We start from the raw sequence: 20,241 nt of genomic DNA on the forward strand, positions 1-20,241 counted from the left end.
GGTGACCTCATTAATGTTTATAAATATGTAAAGGGTGAGAGTCAGGAGAACAGAGCCAGGCTCTTCTCAGTGATGGCAGTGACAGGACAAGGGGAGCGGGTGCAAGCTGGAGCAGAGGAAGTTCCATGTGAACATAAGGAGGAACTGTTTCCCTTTGAGGGTGACGGAGCCCTGGGACAGGCTGTCCAGAGAGGCTGTGGAGTCTCCTTCTCCAGAGACATCCAAACCCGCCTGGACACATTACTTGGTGATTTAGTCTGGGTGATCCTGCTCTGGCAGGGGGGTTGGACTAGATGAGCTTTTGAGGTCCCTTCCAACCCCTAGTGTTCAGTAATTCTGTGAAGAACAAGGTTTAACCCCGAGGAGCAAGTCACAAGCAATCCAAGACAATACCCAGAAAAAGACCAAAAAGCAGACAGAGACTTAAAGCAGCCCCCCAGCAGTTGCTTTCTGAATGACTGATTCTACATTTACTGACAAAAAAGGAGGAGAAAAAGATCTAAGAGAAACTAAGATGCACAAACAGTACCTTAACACTTCACAGAAAGGCAGTTACACTAGTGGATCAGCAGCCCTACAACAAACATGAACAAACAGCCCATATAGCGCTTCAGTTCATAAAGAACTAACCTCTAGAACTTTTTCTTTCCTTTGCCTTGTAACAATCTAGGCAGACCACAAATCCACATTTTTGGCAGACCCAGTGGATGTTAAATAATGTGGCTTCACAGGCATCACACATCTCACGGACTCCTCTCACTGCTCTCTTCCATGCGATTTTGGCTGAAATACAAAACAAACAGAATAAAAGGGCTGAAATTTAAATGCGAAGCACAGAATGAACAGTCTTCAGAGAAGAAGCATTCGTCATTTTCCCTTTGGGTGTGGGGGGAGGAGAGCGGCCATCGACATCTACACCCCCGCCAGCTGCATCCCCCAGCAGCGCTACTATCAATACACTACAAAGAAATTAAAGCACCAAAAAAACCACGTACTAAAGTAATGCAGAAGGAATATTCCTGCCCCACGAGTGGGCTGTGAGTACAAAGAATTTCTCCAACGTACACCTTTAACCCCAAGCAATGAAAAGCTGGGTTTTTCACCCAACTGCCTGTGAGACATGTTTCATCTCAAGGGCAGCCAAGCTGGTGAGTCTGACAATTCAATTTGGCATGAGGGGAGGGAGGTGCCTTGTCGTGGAGACCCGACTAGTACTTCTGCTTTCGCCTCCTCTTTGTACTGCCAGGAATTAGTGGAGCCACCAGCCTGTTTCCAGCCTGTGTCCATCTGCTGTGGGACAGAAGGATGAACCATGGCTTTGGTGGGGAAGAGGCAGCTGTGTCAGCACACACTCTGCGGGGCCCATGCTGTCACGCTATTCTCCTTTGTTTTCAGAGGAAGACAAGTCAGAAACACCACATCTGTTGGCAAGAGTTGGTACCTGGCTCACTGTGGGCCTTGGCTTGGAGCTGGCTGCTCTGACAGGAGAGCTGGAAGCCAAATCTGGGAACCGAGGCTGCTCCAATCCCAACAGCAGCCTGGCCCTGGCCCAGCACAGCCACCAGCGCAGGGAGGGAGAAAGGACTGGCTCACCAGAGAAGGTCCCTGCCCCTTCCTGACAGGCCCTCTTACAGAACAGCACAGTATATCCAACATGACAGCCTGGTGAAGTGAGCTGCTGGAGGGGAGCTATGGGGCCATGACGAATGCGAGCACTCGAGTACAACGGCAACACTGCCAGTTCTTACCGTCTTTCTTCACCCAGGACATGGCTGTCTTCTCAGACGTTACCAACTGGCAGAATTTGTCACCTATGATATCTAGAATGTATTTAGAAGTTTCTAGGTCCAGTTCATCATCTTCGTAGTTTTCATGTGTCCATAAACTCAGTGCTTCATCATCATACTGATCAGGAGACGAGAAACCATCTATCCTAACCACTCCATTCTTACTGAAAGATAATCTAAAAAGGAAAAGAGATAGTAAAAAGAGATAGTTCAACTGCAAGTATTGTTATAGCTTGTGACTTACACTTCACTGCTTACAATAAGTTATCTTTACCTTCTACAATAAGTTATCTTTACCTTCTTTAGCATCCTGCCATCTATCTTAATGAAAGACTGAATCCTGCTGCCAAAAATAGTTTTAAAACAGCACGGAAGCATGAAAAGGAAAACTAACTTCTCAGGCACTTTCTGCATTCAGTTTACTCATCATTCTCTCTCTGTAATACATAGTAAGTACTGCTTTAAAATTGCAGACAAGAAAATTACCTCTTTTTTTTTTTTAAACAAAATTTGGTTCCATCTATACCTTACCTTCAATTTTTGGAGCGTCTGTGACTATGCTCATTCAGTCTGACTCATATTTTATAAATCTTTCTATCCTTTTGCTCTCCCACTCCGAAAACGTATGAGTTGGAATGCTTTATTTACAGCTTTCTAGGCAGAACAAAATCACTAAACACAAGATAACGTTTTTCCATCTGCTCACTTCTGGCCATTAAAATAACTGAAGGCTTTCCTGTTACCAACCTGATGCTGTTCCAACTAACCCTGCCTATATATATTCAGCCTATTTTAAAGCAGCAACAATTAATTATTCCATCTTGCATGATGCACATACCTAATTATCCTGTCATTAATTGTAACAGTTAAGGAATTTTACAGCAGCATCAGTAAACCAGTCCTGAATTCAGAACTAAGCACCAAAAAACTGTACCTAAAGATATATTCCACATGCAAAAAGAAATTAGGAATTTCCAGCTGCAGTAACAACTTCCAGCAGTACTGCAAACTTCACGTGTAATTCCAGCCCCTCTATCTGAAAACACTGTCAACAGTTACAGTGCTGTAAAATTCAGCCCAATATATTGAACAACGTCATTGAACAAGATCCAATCTTTTAAACTCTGTAACTGAGTTCTAAAATGTTGGCAAAAATTTATCACTGATGCTTTCTCCTTTACACAGGAGGGGAGAAAAAAACACCCCTCAAGAACTCCAACACTGCCACATTAGGAAGAAAATAGTCTTAGGCAGAAGGTATTCAGAGTCCAACCTTGGAATGATTCCTGTAGGACTACCACGTTCTGCCAACCAAAGCTCCACTATAAAAAAATTACCCCCTATCTAGGGAACAATTCCCTGACTAAAACGAGTTGGGTACATACAGGCAACGCAGCCCACACACAAATTAAAGCTACTTCGTTCTGTCTTGGTAGCTGTGCTGTACCACATACGCTACACCACAGCCTGGGAAATGGTCCTTGATTGGCAATTAATTGTGAAAAAGGGGGTCACAACTCCTCTGTCCTTAGAAAACTCACAGAAAAACTCGAGCAGCATTCCTGCCATACACTGACGTTAAGAATAATTACAATTAGGTGCAACTCTAGTTGCACAACTTGTAAGCAAAGCTTGCCTTTTGAAAATTCCACTTCCAAATGTCAAGACACCTGTGTAATGGTGACATGCTCTATTTTCTGCTTGCCTAAGGTACACTGGGCAACTGCTCTGATGCCTGTGCTGTAAAGCACTAACCAGCAACAAAGTGGACCCCAAAAGACAAAATACAAATGTAAATACCCTCAAATCAGACGCTGCCTTTTATCAGGCAGACTGACCAGGCCAGAAAAATCAGACAAGCTAGCAAGCATGCAAAGTCCTCTGTCAGGATTATTTTAGAAGTTAAAACACCACATTATTATCAGGAAAACAGCTGTACTTACCGCCGAAAGTAGTAAAATCTACAAAATACTGGTGAGTGAGTCGGTTCTTCCCCTTTCTTGCTTCTTATTAACCTACATTCTCTGCATTTTTGCAAATTTGGTCCTATTTCAGAGCAAGAATCATCCTGCAGAAAGGACTCTCCTGTTTGCTTCAGCTTCTTTACTTTGCGCCAATCTTTTAACACTGAGCGAGGGATACCAGCTGCAAAAGAGATTCAGATGAGGAGTTGCCAGCTCAAATTTGCAGAACCCCCTCAGATCAGCTGGCATTCAACATTTCCCAAAGTACATTTGCTACCTCCATGACATTACTTCATTACAACATCCACATGTTAACCTGCCAGCACCAAGTTTAGAAAGCACAGCCACTGATCATGCAGGCAGAAGCATGGTAACTACCTGCTGAGGTACCAGGAGTACCCACGACACTCTACTTTCTCTTCTATTAGGTGCACTGTTCACCAAGTATTCCCCTAAAATCACGTTTGGAATCCCACTCTTGCAAAAGGAGCCAAGAAATACAATGCCTCAAGAAAGGTCTGATTGCTGTTTCAAGTGAAAATGTACGCAAAAAAGAGCAACGAGTTCTTAAATGAGATCAGAGCTTAGAAAAGTCCTGCTGAGGGTTACAGGTATGATTACGGATGAGCAGCTCTTTTCATATGCAACTCATAAAGTATCTGGCATAAGGAAGGACAGAATCCATTTGCTCTGTAAAGTTTGTTGGCTTTGCAAGGCTGAGCAGTTGATTTTGATTTTCAATGTGAGAGTCAGCAGATGTGACAAGGGGCAACGCAAGGAGTGTATCTATTGAGTAGAACGTGCAGTTTTCATACACGTGTTTTGAAACTGAGCCCTGTTGTTATTTAGCCAGGCTTTCATTTTAATGGCTTTCAAAGGTGGCACCAGTTTTATCTGCAGATCGATGGGAGTACCTGGCATTTCATCTACCGCTACTCTCAGAAGCTCACATCCTGTGAAAAGGGACCCAGGAAGGGATGATAGAGAGGTCGGTGTGCAAACTTTGGACTTGGTACCTGGGTTCAGATCTGTATTCTGCCAGGGATGACTTTCGATGTCTGTGCCATAGTTCATGGCCTACAAAACGCACTCCCAACTCACCCAAGGAACGTGATAGTAACTGGATTGAAACCAGAGAGTAGAACAGGCCAAGGTACAGGTTCACTAGTCCAAGCCAATGTTCCCTGCCTGGAACCACAGATACTGAGTCCATCTGGGTGCTGCTGGATTTCAAGCTCTGTGGCCAGAACTTGGAAGGCCCCCACCACTCACAGGACTGTAGAAGGCCTTGCTTTGCAGGAGGAAGCCTTGCAGCCTGGGGCTCCTGAGTGAGCGCTAGCACACGGACTGCTCCTAGGGCTTTCCAACACGGCATCAGGACAAAGCAGTTCTCAACCCTGGCAGGATCCAGATATCACCCTCGTTGTGACACTGCCACCGATTCCCAGATCCTGAAGCACAGTTATCTTCAGCCACCTACAGGTAGTTCAGGCAGCTGTCCCATGGGGACCTGTTCTTTCCTGAAGCTCCTCAAGGTTGTGTTTTTGTATAAATCTATGTGGAAAAGTCCTTCTTTACAAGAAAATCCCTGACCAGCATGCTCTCAAAAATTACAATGAAGCTCCCGCAAGATAAAATGACAGGAGTATCAAAACCACTGACTTATTTAACGGTCAAGTAGGAGAAATGGATGAAAAGATCCCAGGTCTACAAAGATTTTGAGAGAGGACAGCAAGCAGAAACTGCTGCTACCGTGGGACAGGCCCAACCTGCGTTCACGTGCAGGACATGGGCTGTGGGGCTCACAACAGAGCGTCACACCAGCTCCTACCCATTTCCGACCCAATTTCCATGAACCAGTTTGAGAACGTGTTATCACACAGCGTTTCTACACGCGGGTAACACTTGGCAAAACAAGGGGTGGCTGCCATCCCTTAACCCAGGTAAGCAGTTCTTCCACACCTGACACCCCAACAAGGCATTTTGGGTATCAATGCAAAGTTCCCAAAGAAGTAACACGTTACACGTACAGATTTATGATTCACTTCAAGAAGTGAAACTGAGACAGGCACGTTCTCCTCCATCTTCCTTTTGGGGGAGGGGGTGGGAACACTACTATGGCTGGATGCAAGCCAGAATACCTCTGACAGACTGCAACACTTCCAGTGCCCAGTACAACTCAGGGATTGAGTACTCTGGGATACCAGAAAGGGAAGCTATACGCAATGGGCAGTGTAAAGCCAGAGTATCCAATTACAGGGAGCAGTGCTCATTTTATTACTACCCGTGCTTAAAAAAAAACCCCTTGCGAAAAGTAATTTAATGGTACAACTTTCTCACAGTCACCAGAACAAAGACAAAAGCACAGTCCTTGGAGAAGCAGAATAAATTGCGGTAAGAAAAACCAAGTTCTTAAATCTTACTGGCAGACCAGTTTCTCTTTTCAGACAAATCTAGTTATAATCTACTGCGGCATTACGCTTGAATTGAAATTTGTATTTTCCTGTCCTCCTTTGTTCCCGGAACAAGAAAGACACGTTAACACCAGGTAATACACATCCTAGTTAGGAGCGTAAAATGATTCTCCCTCAGACCTTTCATTAAATTAACCAAATTGTAACAGAGTGGCATCAGGCTCCCAAGGAACTGCCTCTGGCTTCCTGATCAAAGGATGAATTACAGTTCAACAACCAAGAATCTCTCCCCCCGGTAACACTCCAAAAATAAACGCATTACATCTTTTAAAAACTAAATTATATCTACCTATCTATCTCAATATGAGCAGCACAACTACACGCACCAGTCAGACGAATTCTGACAGACAGCATAAACCAGTCTGCTTACTGCTTATTTTTAGGCCAAGAACCAGTTTGTTGACACACAGGCAAGAAATGCTTTATTTCTTACACTGGGATATTTCAAATGGCCTCAAGACAGACAAACCTAGACCTGCTCATTTACATGAGTGTGCTTTTTAAGTCTTTTCCCAGCTATCATGCATGACAAACCCCTCCAGGATTAACATGGTTAGACTTGACGTTAGTCTGCGGCTTCCAGACCAGCCTAATATACTCACTGCTGTTGCTGCCGCTCTGTAACTTCAGCTTGCTTTTTTCTTTGGCACTCCTGCTAAGAACGCCGTTTGGTTTTACTTCTTCCTCCAGATCACCCTTTTTTTTCTGCAAATCATTTTGTTTCTTTTTGTAAGTTGGCTTGGGCTGCCGTTTAGTCCTTTGCTCTGACTTGCTCTCGCTTTCATCAGAGTCTCCGCTGTCAGAGCCAGACTCATAAGTTCGTTTTGCTTTTCTCCTAGGGTGCTTATCTTCCTTCGTGAACTTATCTGCCAAGATTTTACTATCCATGTTATTTTGCAAATCATTCGACGTCGAAGCTATCAAATTGACAGTACATGGCTTAATAATTTCTGAAACATTGTTCCCTGAATTATCTTTTTTATTAGTGTTTTTATCTTCCTCCGAATGCCTTGTCAACCAAGCCTTTTTCAGTTTAGTGTGGTAGTTTGGCTGACTCATCTGGGAAGCCTGCCCACTGCCTCCAGAGTTCACTTTGTTTATTGTATTACAGGCGATAGCACTGTCTAGGGGGAGAGAGGTTGAAAATGTCTGATTTTTCACAGAGTTGGACTCTGTCTCACTGGTGTTACTACTTTTCAACTGAGCTGCAGCCAAGGCTGCCTTGTGCTTTTTCAAATGGACAAAGTCGGTGGAGGTGGAGAATCCCGAGCTGGGCTGAGCAGCACTGCCTGTCTTGCCAGGGGCAGGTGTCACCGGAGTGCAAGTGCTGACCTTGCATTCCTGGGTCTGCGCCACAGCCTGACTTGCCGCTCTCGAGGTAGCACACTCCAGCGGCGCACAGGCCAAGACCGTGTTCGATAAGGAGTAAGTCACTTCTGAGCTACCCCGGCTTGACACGCTGGTAGTTGTCGCCGCCAAGGCGGTGACGTCCGTTTTGGTGCTGCAGATGATAGTTGCGGTGGGGGTGACAGCACGAGGGAGGCTGCCTTGTGAGACAGCTGGAAATTTCTTCTCGTACTGTGCGCGAGCACTGTCTGAGTTCATATTTGGCAGAACGCTCCTTCCAGTCTCCCTGGCTTCCGCTGTTTTTGGGCAATCTGCTTGATTTGTCACAGCTGAAGACCTCTCACCAGCTCGGTCTTTGGAAGCAGGCTGCATTACTGGTACGCTATCGTATTTTGTGCTAGAAGAAGGACGCACAATAACAGACGCTGTAGCAGACTGCGACTTTCCACTCATTCTCTCGGCATGCCAGTCCACTTTTTCGTTACTTGGGGCATTACCGGCCTTCCACATTTCTGATAAGTTCTGTTCAGAAGCACCCTTGTAAACCACCTGAGCTTCCTTCAGCTCGGGGACTAAAGTTGGGGGCTTCTGCAGCTCCTGTATTTTGCCACCACCAGCATTAACAGGCTGAACAGGGGTTAGAGTCGGAGGAGAAAGGCTGCTATAGCTGCTTTCCTTCTTCTCCAGGTTCTGGTGCACAGGGGGGTGAAAGACAGGGGCTCTGTGCAAGGCAGGCATGCTCCGGAGTGCATTTGAAGATGAGATGGACAGCTGGGTAGGGCTCCTGCTGTCACTTCTGAAAGAATTCACTGAGTGAGACTGCACCGACTGTGAAAGCTGCTCGGGCATCTTGCTCGCAGAGCCTTCGTTCTCCGGTTGGTGCTTAATTAAAGGTGGAGGTTTTGAAAGAGAGGAAATATAAGAGGGGAGAGATTGGGTACTGGCTGCGGTCGAAGGACAACTAGTTTGCTTATCAACATAAACACCCGAAGCTTCCTTCGATGGGTATGATCGTGGCGGTTCATTTACTACGCTGTTAGACAAGGTGGTGAAATAGTTACTCTGTGGCAAGCTCTGGGGAACAGAGTGCTTCATTTTATATAGTTCTGACACAGAGCGCTCCGCATCTTTGTCGTATTTTACTGAATGGCTTTTGGGACTTGAAGATAAGGACGTTACCCTGGAGTAGTTCTCTCTCTCTCCCTCCAGTGCCTTTATTTTAGCTGTAAAAGGCGCAACTTCAATACTTTCTTGCAGTATCCGTCTGTGTTCTTCTTTGTATTTGCTCAGTCGCTCCCCAGTCTCCTGCGGTGGCCTTGGCAGCTGGTTCAACATTGGATCTGCAAAATGTCTGTGCATATGGCTCTCCTTTGCTGCCTGCGCTCTGCTTTGCTCTAGCTCCGTCTTTACTGGTGCAGTTGGAACGGAACGTAAAGGTTCAATGAACGCTTTCCTCTCCAGTTCTCTGTTTGAAAAAGGTGAAGCAGGCACAGGTTAGTCTGAAGGAAGTGTGACATGCTAAGCCGAAGACCTTTCTTCCCATACTTTGAACGGAAGTTATCTATTAACACAGATTTTCAGGAGTCTTCAGATGACTCAGGAACTCAAGTGCCATTCCAAGTCAAGAGGGCAGAGTCTGTTCTGCAGCCCGCTGACAGTTTCTCCCTACCAGAGACACCCACCTTTACTGATCAACTAAAAGGGCTAGAAGACAACCTCAACAGCTGAAACAGAGTTAAACAGCAGACTTACTCTTTGTGATGCTCTACAATGCTTTTGGACAACGGCGGGCTGGAATGTGTTGTCAGTTTGAGAGGTCGGAGGGGATCTGCACTGGACGGACGCACAGGAATGTGACTCAGTAAACCAAGGCTGTCAGCTGAGGTCACTGGGGTGGGCTGGTGTAACCACGGGCTGGGAGTATTCTGTTAACACCAACCAAAACAAAGAAGTAAAATCAGATTTCAGAATAATCACGGGACCACAAGACTTACTCTATCAAGTCCTACCAACGACCAGAAGCTTTCAGCATCAAATCATATGCAGTAAATAGAATTTAACATTTTTCAGTCACTTTCTGACCAAATGGGACATCTGACTGTAGTTCCCCTGGACTTGTGGCATGCCAAATAGTTTACCCATTTCAGAAGCATTCACAGAACTGTATAATTTTCAAGCGTTCGGCATGAATAGCTGATTTCTAGAGCAGCATCTCAAACCCCTTATCAGAATGAGCAAACCAGTGACAGGCTGCCAACATTCAGTTACTAGCAAACGGGCCATCAGCTCTTCAGTGAATTGCAACAAGTATTTTTTTCATGGCAAATATCATTCAGTACTTCTGCAAAACAATTTCACCTCCAGCTTGGCAAGAAATCTCACTGTAAAGGGCAGAAGTATCTCTTCCCTGGATGGCTCCTCCCCTTACCCCCAATCAAATGATTAGGTATGATGATCCTAACCCATCTGCTTTCTTTTGCCAGACATTTTTATTTGGTGTGATTTCACGACCAGCACACCATTAAAGCCATGAACACACACAGCTGCTGTACTCCGCAGCTTGGCAAATGCATGGCATGCAGGGCTGTGTGCCATGTACCTAAACACTCAGAAGGTGGGCAGTCCCAACCTCCTCATCTACACACACCATCATAATCTGAATTGAAGAAACAATATATAAGTGACGTTGACTACCTAGGAGAGTTTCTTTTTTCCTGTCTTCTCTGCAACATGGGTAACAACTCTGCAGAACAGACCAAGAGCGGCTCTCTGTCTCCCTCCCACCTCCATCTCCCCCGAGAGCTGCTTACAAGGAGCAGGGGCAGAGGAGCGGAAAGGCAGGGCACCCTGCCAAGGGGTGCTCAAGTGCTTGGGACAGGCCTGGAAGAAGGGTCTGGGACAAGAGGAAACAGAGCTCTCATGAGCATCCCGGAAGTGTCTCAGCTCTGCTCTACCCCCCACTCCTGGCACTGCCCAGAACTTCTCACCCTTCTCTGCTCCTCACCAGCCCATCCCTTCTCCTTGTTCCCAGCCTTGGCAACTTCCAGCCAAGAGCTGCTGCAGCAGAAGGGGAGCCAAGAGCTCTCTTGCATGACACCAGCAGCACAGAATAGGTCTGCAGGTGCTACAACTTTGAAGTTCTGATCTCTACACTTGTGAATATTTAATGCAACCGCCTGGGTTTGCACTAGCGGCTTCAGCACACTCATCTCCTAGGCCAGGAGTTCCCACGCCATGGTTGAGTTCCCACGAACAGCCTGTAAGCTGTATTGAAGCATTATGCAAAAAAGGCCTGTCACCTTCTCCTTAGAAGAGCTGGAGAACATCTGCTTGTGCACCAAGCATAACCTGAACAGCTGCGTGACTCCACCTGCACGCAGCCGTGGCCCGGCCCAAAGGTGGGTGCTGCCACAGTCGCCTGCGGATGGTAGGAAAAGGGGTGGGGGAGCTTGGAGGCACACTTCCTTCAGCCCTGAGCAGAGGGCCAGTGGAACACAGACCCCTTTCCGTGATCACGGCACCCATGCAAACCAACTCTGGAAACACCCGTTCTGGGTTTCTAATATGTAAAAAAAGCCTTGAATGTGAGAGCCAGAAGGCAAGTCACCACAAGACAACTGGCACAAATCAACATAATTAAAGCGCTACGTGCCTCGGTATGCGGGGCTGCATACTGCAGGCAGTCAAAGTGGAAACAGAGACTATCCTAAGTTCTTCAAAATGGACTTGGGCATGGGATGGGGCGGAGCAGGCAGCAACACGAAAAGATAAATCCACCTATAGTTTTCTCTTGGGCTTTTCTCTTCTGCTGCATTTGACTTTTATCGCATCTCAGATCAAACTGACTTTGTATTACAAGGGCAACTCTAGCTGTTTGGGAACAACTCAGCCACGGTGGTTTGGCTTTTCCGAAGAACGAGCCTGGGGAAGGATAGCTTTCGCCATGATGGAAAAGAAAAAAACACAACCCTCTAACCATTCAGAAACTCTGGGCTTTGATGCAAAAGCTTGTGATTTGGTACAAAGACCTGTGTCAGCGACTTGCCTTTTGTGGTCCCTGTGAAAATCTGCCCAAATTAGGCCAAGTTGTAAGCCTCTCAAAACCAGCACATGCCCAGTGGAGGTTTGATTGAAGCTGGCAGTAAAGCTCTCCAAAGTTTCTGCCTGCGCTACCACATGCTTCATCTTACAGCGTTCCACCGAGTTGCCTACGATGAGCAAGCTGTATCCCAAGGCTGCAGGAGCCGAGAAAACCTCTCCTGAAATTGCCACCATGTCTGCCGCCACATCGGGCGTGAGGCTGAAAAACCAAAGCCCTTTCTTCGGAGACTTCAGCAGTTAAATGCAGCGCACAGAGAAGTCACCCTGCCTTGAATACAGAGGAGGAGAAAGCAGATGGGAAGGCAGGGATGTGTGTCAACAGGAACAGAAGGGGAGAAAAAGATATGCCAAGAGAGGGTACACAGATACGTGTAAAGACAAGAGAAACAGGTGTGAAGCCCAAGAAAGATTTGGAAATGCCAGAGTATTTCCCTTCAGAACTTCCCACTGGATTTAGGACTCCTCCTGTCTCAGCCCTTCTCCATTTGCTAGCAAGCATGCCCAAAATTTCACTGTGTGGATGACTGCCCTACCTCACCTAGCATTTAACTTACCTAATGCTTTTCATACTCTGAGGGAGAAAATATTCAACCAGTGGGCTTGGGGTCCCAAACCAGCTGGTTGACCACACCTGGTCATAAACTCAAACTGAACATTTCGCCTTACTTGAAAATACAGAGGAAACCAAGGTCTGGAAGAACTCCCCACTAAATGTCTACCATGAGACAGCATCTACTACTGAGTTCCCACTCCCAGTTAGTTCTGTGCCTACTCAAGAAAGCCCAAGGTCAACGCAGACTCGGTGTAACACGAACTACTGAGTCCGAACCTAGAAACCCACTGCTGGGAGACACCAGCCCTGGCTTCATAAGTCATTAAAAAACAAGCACAACTTACCCTTCTCAAGGAAGCCTCTGTGTTAACAGGAGTTTCTGGGTGGACCCATTTGGAGGAAGGCAGACCAAGTCCTGAGTAAGCATGTGTTCCATTTTGATACTGCCAAATAATTGGATAAAGCCCTAGCTGATTATAGGAAGCAGAAGGATGAGCTTGTCCAAGAAGATGTGGAGACTGGTGTTGTAACATCTGTTGCTGCTGCTGGTGTGCTAATGCCAAATGGCTTAAGCTGCTAGCATGAGCAGTCTCTAGTCGCGGGTGGCCACTCAGCAAGGAGGCAGCAGGCACTCCAGGTAACACTGCAGGAAGTAGATGAGGGTGATGAACAGAATGGTGAGATGCAGTACTAAGGGGGTGAGTGTTAATAGCGGACAAGGGAGCCTGAGCCGAAGACCCAGCTAGCAGATGGGATGAACCAGTTAATGCAGGATGATGAGCGTTTGGATTTAAACAGGTTCGGTGGGATGAGGAATGCAGAGGATAATTATGCTGATGCAAGTAAGGTGAAATGTGATTAGTTCCTGTTTCTTGTCCAATCAGAGTGGGGTCCCTATACACCGTGAAATGTTCATTCTTGTCAATGATAAGAGGACTTTTAGTGGCTTCTAGAGCACTAACTCTAGCTGGAACTGGATGAAAACTAGACCTAGGCAAATCATGATCAGTTTTATTGGCTGACCTTGTTAATCCAGTAGCATGGCTGTTTTGGGAACTAACCTTCGACTTCACAGTATCAGAAGCTTGAGTGAATTTAGGCTTAACATCAGGTGACTTTGTTTTAGGATGATCAACTGAAGCACTAGGTTTTGACTTCACAGAATCGGGGACTGGACTTTGCTTATGCAGTTTACTCTCTTCTGCTAGAGAAGCTACATTTAACGAAGACATAAACGAGCCATACTGGACTTTTTCTTTTTCAGGATTTAAGTGTTCATTTACGGGTAACGTTTTTACAACCCCAGGTTGTATCAAATCCGTTTTAACACCACTGCTAACCCAACTTTGATCAGCTTCCTGTTTTCTTGCCTCAAGGAAATTTGCATTTGCAAACTGCTGTTTCATATCACTGCTGTGCGATTCTATTTTCTGAACTGTTTGCAAACCAAAGGTACTTGCGGCATTATCCTGGCTCTCCTTTTCAGTGTTGTTTTCACCGGTAATGTCAACACCACGTTTTGGAGTAGGAGGCCTGGGTACAAACTGCTCATTTTTTAACTCCACGTTGCACTCCTGAACGCGTGGATCCTTGGCATTCTGCTCGTAAGGTGTTGGCTGCTCTGCTGCATGGAGTGAAGATTTTTCCTGCTGATCTAAACCAGATGATTTCAGTCTTTCTGACTCCTCGTGTTTTTTACCCTCCTGTATTTCATCCCACGGAGACTGTCTATCTGTCTGTTCCACTCCCTCACCAGTCTGGGATTTTTCTTCTTCTCCATTTATCTTTGAAGTGTTCTTGCTTTTTAGCTCATTTTCTGAATTTTGCTCCGAGGATGAATCCGTTAATCTTTTATTTGAAATTTCGGAGTCACTGCTCTCAGAGTAATCTGAGATATTGTCTGTCCGCAACCTTTTCATACTTAACTTTTTTTCATCCTCTTCAGGTTTCCTTCTTTTACTAAGGAAGTGTTTGCTTTTGTTTTTGGGGTTTTCTGTAAAAGATAAACACACGTGTATCACACGTTTGCAGCCTAACACAGTTTTAAGAAGCTATCCCTCCCCTTCCAAGAACTGCTTTTACCTCCTCGACCTATATAATCATATCTTTCTTCTTTCATCTTCTCTTCATCGGGCATGCTGCTATCAGAGCCTTTCCTCTTGTTTGGCCGAGTATTCCTCTGCTGCTGGTGAGAATTCTGTTTTGGTGCTGCGGTTTGGGTATTCATTGCTGGTCTGGGACTATTCGCTTGTGCACGCGTATAATGACCCTGAAAATAATTCTGTGGTTAATGGACTTAAAGGCAATTTTCACTAGAGACTTTAAAGGTGTACTTGTTAAATATTTGCAATACACAGAAATACTTAGGTAGAAAGATAAATGTATCTACGTGGACTGTGTTGCTGTTCTGGTTGGAACGAGACCGTCGGCGTGAAGTGATGCCAATATTTTCACCTTTCAACAAAGAGTGAACAACATCATCTAGAAAGGTCATCTGAACCATAGAAGGATCAACATTCTGAGGTTCTAACACCTGGTTTATTAAAAAAAAAAAAGAAGAAAAATTAGTAATCAGCAGATGTTCAGACACAGCCCAATCCCCATTTTCTCTCTCAATGTTCACCAATCTATTTTGTGTGCTAAAGACTAATCAAAGAAAAGCCTACTTAATCCTGAATAGCAGAACTGACATATGACTCTCAACGAAGGCTGGGAAGAGAGTAAAACCAAAGCAAATGTGTCTTTATGTATCACTGTGAGAATAACTTAAAAAAAAAGAAAGAAAAAGCATCCCACCGCCACTTCCTTCCCCTTCGCTGACCTGCAAATTTAAAATTACAGGACACTGAGCTCTGTGCAGAGTAACCCTTCAGTAGCAATTATAATATACATATGTTTTGCAAAAGTAATACGCTATAAAGCACACTGCAAAAGCACGTTAGAGTATCGCTTCCAACAGAAGCAAAACTGCTGAAGAAAAAGGAACTGAAAAGGCTGGAGGCAAGAACCCCAAACAAGGCTGGCCGAGCGTCACCAGTCAGGGGTGTTTCAGGAAGGAGGAAATGCTAACCACATCTTTCACTAGCGTGTCGCAAAGCAAAAGAAGAAAAAAAAGGAGTAGTTGGGGAAAATTAATTAGAACAAAAGGGAAATAATGTATCTGAGCATTAGACTAGTCTTAATCGCCACACATGACTTTGTCAGTCATCTCAAGGCAGATGGGTCACTGGGTGTATTAATGTTGAGTCATTACTCTGGTCTCCTGAAATAGAATTCATTGCTGCCACTAAAAATACCAGTGTTAATTCTTCTCCTAGCATCAACTTCAAAAACACAACTAAAAGCCACCACACCGACTGTAAATTAGGGCTGCAGCAAACACTGAATTCAATAAATTGTGTAAAGTGAGCATTTCAATTGCTTGGAAGAAGGAATCACTGCCGTAGTGCTTGAAGATTTCAGCGCTCAGAGAGGAAATTCTTGACAGAGCTGACGGGGAAAACCAGTTCTTAAAAGTAGATCCTACACTTCAAAGAGTTTGCTAGTCAAATAGCGACAGCAGAAGAAAAGCAAAACTGGTATTAATCATATCACTGCACTAAGGTTCAGCTTCAAGAAGGGTTTAACTGCTAGCTCAACACCAAGTCTAGATGTAGCTTCAGCTCGGTAACAGACTCATCCTGCTGGAACTGAATGACTCAGGGTATTTCAGGGTGCCACCAATAGATAAATCAATCAAAGTAAGGACCCCCAAGTCGCAGCTTGTTTCCTCGAGCGTAGTGTACAAGACTCACCTGGTCATTCATGACCACCATAGTGCGGGTGAAGAGATCATGGTGAGTGATGATGCCGGTAAACCACTGCGTTGCAGAGTCCTGTCTGTACACTCGCACCCTGTAACCGTTTAAGGAGTACGGACCTTCAGGGGAAGAAATGAAAAAAGCCATTCATGAATTCACACATACACACATGCAAGCGTGTTAAGTGGGCTTTCCCGGGGTTTTTTAAGCTTCACAGATAGTGAACTAGAGGCAACTCTGGCACAGCACTGCCTGAGGATTTCACTTTCCTTCAGGAAGACATTTTGAAATGCAAATGATACATTAAAGTATGCTTTAAGGTCAATTATCCTAACATTTTCAACATACAATTTTCTTATCTAACTCAATCTTTCTGCAGCCATGATGACAAATGATGGGAAAATTCCTGCCTACAAACAGCAACCACTGGAAAGTAATCTGAAAGGCTAGAAAGTGGCAGCAGCAGGTTATGCAGAAGCTATTTAACAGGCTAGTCACATGCCCAGATGCTTTGCTGGCGAAAAGATTTACATCTTGGTGGTTACGCTCTGCATCTGCCAAGTCTTTCCCATAAGTGACCACAGAGTTTCTCTCCATTACAGCAGTCAGAAAGGCAGCCAAGTGATTCCATCCCTGTTACAGCCACACAGAACGTTCAAACACAGGCGTGCTACGAAGGCTTTAGCTCTTCATTTCCAATCTATCTAGTGCAATGAAACCCCAGACATTGTCCCTTTGCAAAGAGCAGTTTAATTCACCCCCAAAACCTCATGGAGGGGACAGGGAGGCAGTACGTATGATGCAGGACTTTTGTAATTTGTTTCAAGACCCCAAAAACCAAGACTCAACAATTTTATCCGTGTTTGGTGCCTCGCTCGATCACCAGGGCTCTCTGCTTCATTGCACTGAGGGTTTATATAGCATCCTGTATGACCAAGCAACGCTGCCACCGAGTTCAACACCAACTGTGTGGGTTTCACTACTTCTGCAACCAAAGCCCAGGTCAGGAATACAGCAGCGGAAACAAAAACAGTCAGTGACAACCTACAGAAAGCTTAATTTGAATGATTTAAGAGTGGCTCAGTTGCTCAACTGCACAGGCAAGGCCAGAATTCCCCTGTCTTTCCTAAAGATCATTTTTTCCAGCCCCTGCCCAGTACATTAAGCAAGTTCAAACATCTGCAGCAAACAGGCCAGGGACTTTGCAGGTGGTGGCTTTCTCTACTAAAAAAACCTAATTAGCCAGACTTGGTCGATTATACTTGCTGCACGAGGAAGCGTGTGATCTCAAGGACTGTTTGAGAGAAGTGCAAAAGCAGTCTTAAGACATTTCCAAGTAGCTTTTAGGGTTTAGTTCTGGAATCTTAGCGAGGCCTTTTGAAATACCTTTTGCGTGGGATTATCTAGGTTTTAAACTAGCTAGGAAAGACAAAGCACCCTGCAACAGCGCCCATCTTTCACCCACATCACTCACTGCACGGCTGAAATCCTGAGACCCAGAGAACCCTCTGAGCTACCTACCTACCAGCACTAACTGATCCCTGGAGCACGTTTCCAGGGGTGCGGACAAAGGTCAGAACTGCACCAGTACTACCAATCTCCCCTAAGTGCAGGCAGAAAGAGAGGAAGAATCTACAGGCTTATGTCTCACATTCCTGGTCTCAGACCAGACGGGTTCCCGTGGGGACACATTTCCTGATGGCTTCTCTCCAACCCTGACTCCATATGCCCCTGCAAAATGCCTCCGGCTCAGCTCTCATACTTCTGGCTGTCTGACCCAACCCAACCCATCTCAAACTTCTCATGGCTGTCCCAAAGCTCTGCCTTGTTCAGTCTTAGTAAAAGTTTTGCTCCCGTCTCTTCATGCCAAATTCCCATTTCTACTTTCCTAGCCCAGCTCTTCCTCTCTCGCATCCAACCGTTAACTGCACAATGATTTTCAGACTCGCATAACCAGAACCAGCCTCTCGCCCGTCCCCAGCTTCTTGTCTCATTTTAGCATTTACAATTCCAGGGAGCTGGCTTCCAAGGCCTTTCCCAGTCCTCACAGCTTGCAAGCTCCATCCTCCCTTCTTCATCAGCTTCCCAGCTTCCCTTGCGCTCCTCTGCACTGACACAGCACCCATTTCTTTCCTCTCACTTCTTGTTCTAACCTGTGCCTGCCCTTCATCCCAGCTAGTATCCCATCTATTTTAAGAGACTTCATCTACCTTTAAAAACAGTGAGGTTGGGTGTTTTTTTTTCCCTCCCTTACATGCTGGTGCTGCTGCTGGGGTGTGAGGAAGGAAAAAGATTAAACTGCAGTCATACAACAGAGGACAGCTCAGCTCCAGCCCGGCCCAGCCCCAAGCAGCCATTACAGGAAAAGCCTGGCTTTGTCTCCAGCCCCTGGCTGAATCACGCTCAGCCAGACATTGTTCCACAGCCTGTGCAGCACTATCAGGAAATATCTTCAGGGCTGAAGCATGCTCAGGGTTTTCAAGAGGATTATTATGCGCACACACAGCCTCGGATATCGTGGTGATAAAAAAATTCAATAGGAAGAAAAATTGCAAAGATTTTAATTGTTAAAAATACTAAAATCAAAGATGCTTTACTGTGTTCCTTGAACTTGTTTTATTCGTCCCAAATGCTTTTAACTTGGCCAGGCTGAGGAGTTTGTTTTTTTAAAAAAAAAAACAACAAGGAATAAACTGCTTTGCTGCCAAACCTACAGTCTCTCCTGCAAAGCATCTTGCTGTGACTGCCACCCCGACAAAAGGTCATGGGGGCCAGTATTTTTTTTCCCCATTTAGTTTCATTCTCGTAACTAACTGGGCCTGTTCTGACCATGGTTTGCCCTCCACAAACTGGCATGTTTCCCTTCAAACATTTGGAACTTGATTGTAATGTTGTTCTCCAATCCTCCTCTTTTTTAGGATGAAATGCATTTTAATGGTGACAGTCAAAGTAGAAAATACTAAGATAGGAAATGACAGCTTCAGTATTGCAGACAAGAAGGACAGGACTGGGTCCTGAAATGCTGAAGAGGATGAACTAAGCGAGCATGGTAACAATCTTAACAGGTGTGCCTAGACAAGGCAGAACTGAAAATCTTGCTTACATTGCAAGGAACTGGAAAATGGTAATAACAGAGAAGGTGAAGAAAATTAGAGCAGGGAGGGGAGGAGGTGGAGGGGAGAATAACATGGCCAGATTACAGCAACTAGCACTGCTGTAGGACTGTCTGTATGTCACTGAAGGGTTTCTGCCCAACGCAAAGTCTCTGTGACCGGGAGCAGATGATACCCCAGAAGGTGACAGCAGTATCTGCTCACTGACCACTGTCCTGCAGGGATGAGGAGGTGGCACTGCAACAGCCACAGATGGCACGGCACTGCCCGAGGGAGCACACTTCTCCTTGGGCCACGCTGCATCGCACCAGGGAAGCAAGTTGATTTGAACTGCAGCTTCTCCTTAGACAAAGAGAGCTAGTCTGCAAGGACGTTTGGATTAGATTCGTCTCATCACCTAAAATACTCCTAATTTGTGCCCTTCTAAGCATCCGAACATCTGTTCAAGAAATTATATAACATTTTATATATATAAGACAAAAATATAGTTCCTGGCGTGATGGGCTGTAAATGAGCTGTATGGATGATGGGCTGGCAGCTTCATTTAGATGACTACTTCAGTATTGCTGGGGATACTTATAATCGTCATCATCTTGTTACTCTAATGAAATACAATCAACAAGCTCAATTTTAGTTTCCTTCTCATAAAGCCCTAATTTGATTTCACATCACCTCTCAATCCAGTTTTGGCTGCAAATTTCGTCAACAGACTATTAACTCATGTCGTATCTGAGGATATTAAGATAAAATCTACAATGACTAACACTGTCATACCAACTTACTATCTACTCAGTTCTGCATGCTGCTTTTCTCAACATCCTTTCCCTGTAGCCCACAAGAATAATCACACCTAGTCAAATTAAAAACTCTACAGAAGACACAAGTTTTTTTACTGTAAATTCAGTGTTATACTTACCGCATGCCTTTGGTCTTTTAACGTTAGTTTTATCAAAGAAAGCAGACAGCAAGCAAACCTCAGTGCCATCCTTATAACATCAAGTATATAACATCAGCGCTCACCAGGCTCCCCTCCCCATTTCAATTTACAGAACGACTGCTTAAGCCTCTTTGTCCTCCAACTGCTTCACTGCTTCTCCTGGGG

General features: G+C 45.2%; 1 protein-coding gene across 2 annotated transcripts in view; it reads right to left on the reverse strand.

Moving 5' to 3' along the window:
• Window positions 1-20,241, reverse strand: part of JMJD1C (jumonji domain containing 1C) — a gene marked incomplete at its 5' end in the record, with an annotated part of 172,384 nt that overhangs the window by 19,454 nt on the left and 132,689 nt on the right. For both annotated transcript variants that reach the window (XM_084265400.1, XM_084265399.1), the window contains 9 exons: window positions 631-783; window positions 1,749-1,963; window positions 3,731-3,932; window positions 6,828-9,037; window positions 9,325-9,497; window positions 12,571-14,219; window positions 14,309-14,495; window positions 14,616-14,759; window positions 16,021-16,145. In XM_084265400.1, coding sequence (XP_084121526.1) covers window positions 631-783; window positions 1,749-1,963; window positions 3,731-3,932; window positions 6,828-9,037; window positions 9,325-9,497; window positions 12,571-14,219; window positions 14,309-14,495; window positions 14,616-14,759; window positions 16,021-16,145 — 5,058 coding nt within the window. The remainder of the gene's footprint in view (window positions 1-630; window positions 784-1,748; window positions 1,964-3,730; window positions 3,933-6,827; window positions 9,038-9,324; window positions 9,498-12,570; window positions 14,220-14,308; window positions 14,496-14,615; window positions 14,760-16,020; window positions 16,146-20,241) is intronic.

The sequence above is a fragment of the Gallinula chloropus genome, assembly GCF_964237585.1.
Source record: "Gallinula chloropus genome assembly, chromosome: 5".
NCBI lineage: Eukaryota > Metazoa > Chordata > Aves > Gruiformes > Rallidae > Gallinula > Gallinula chloropus.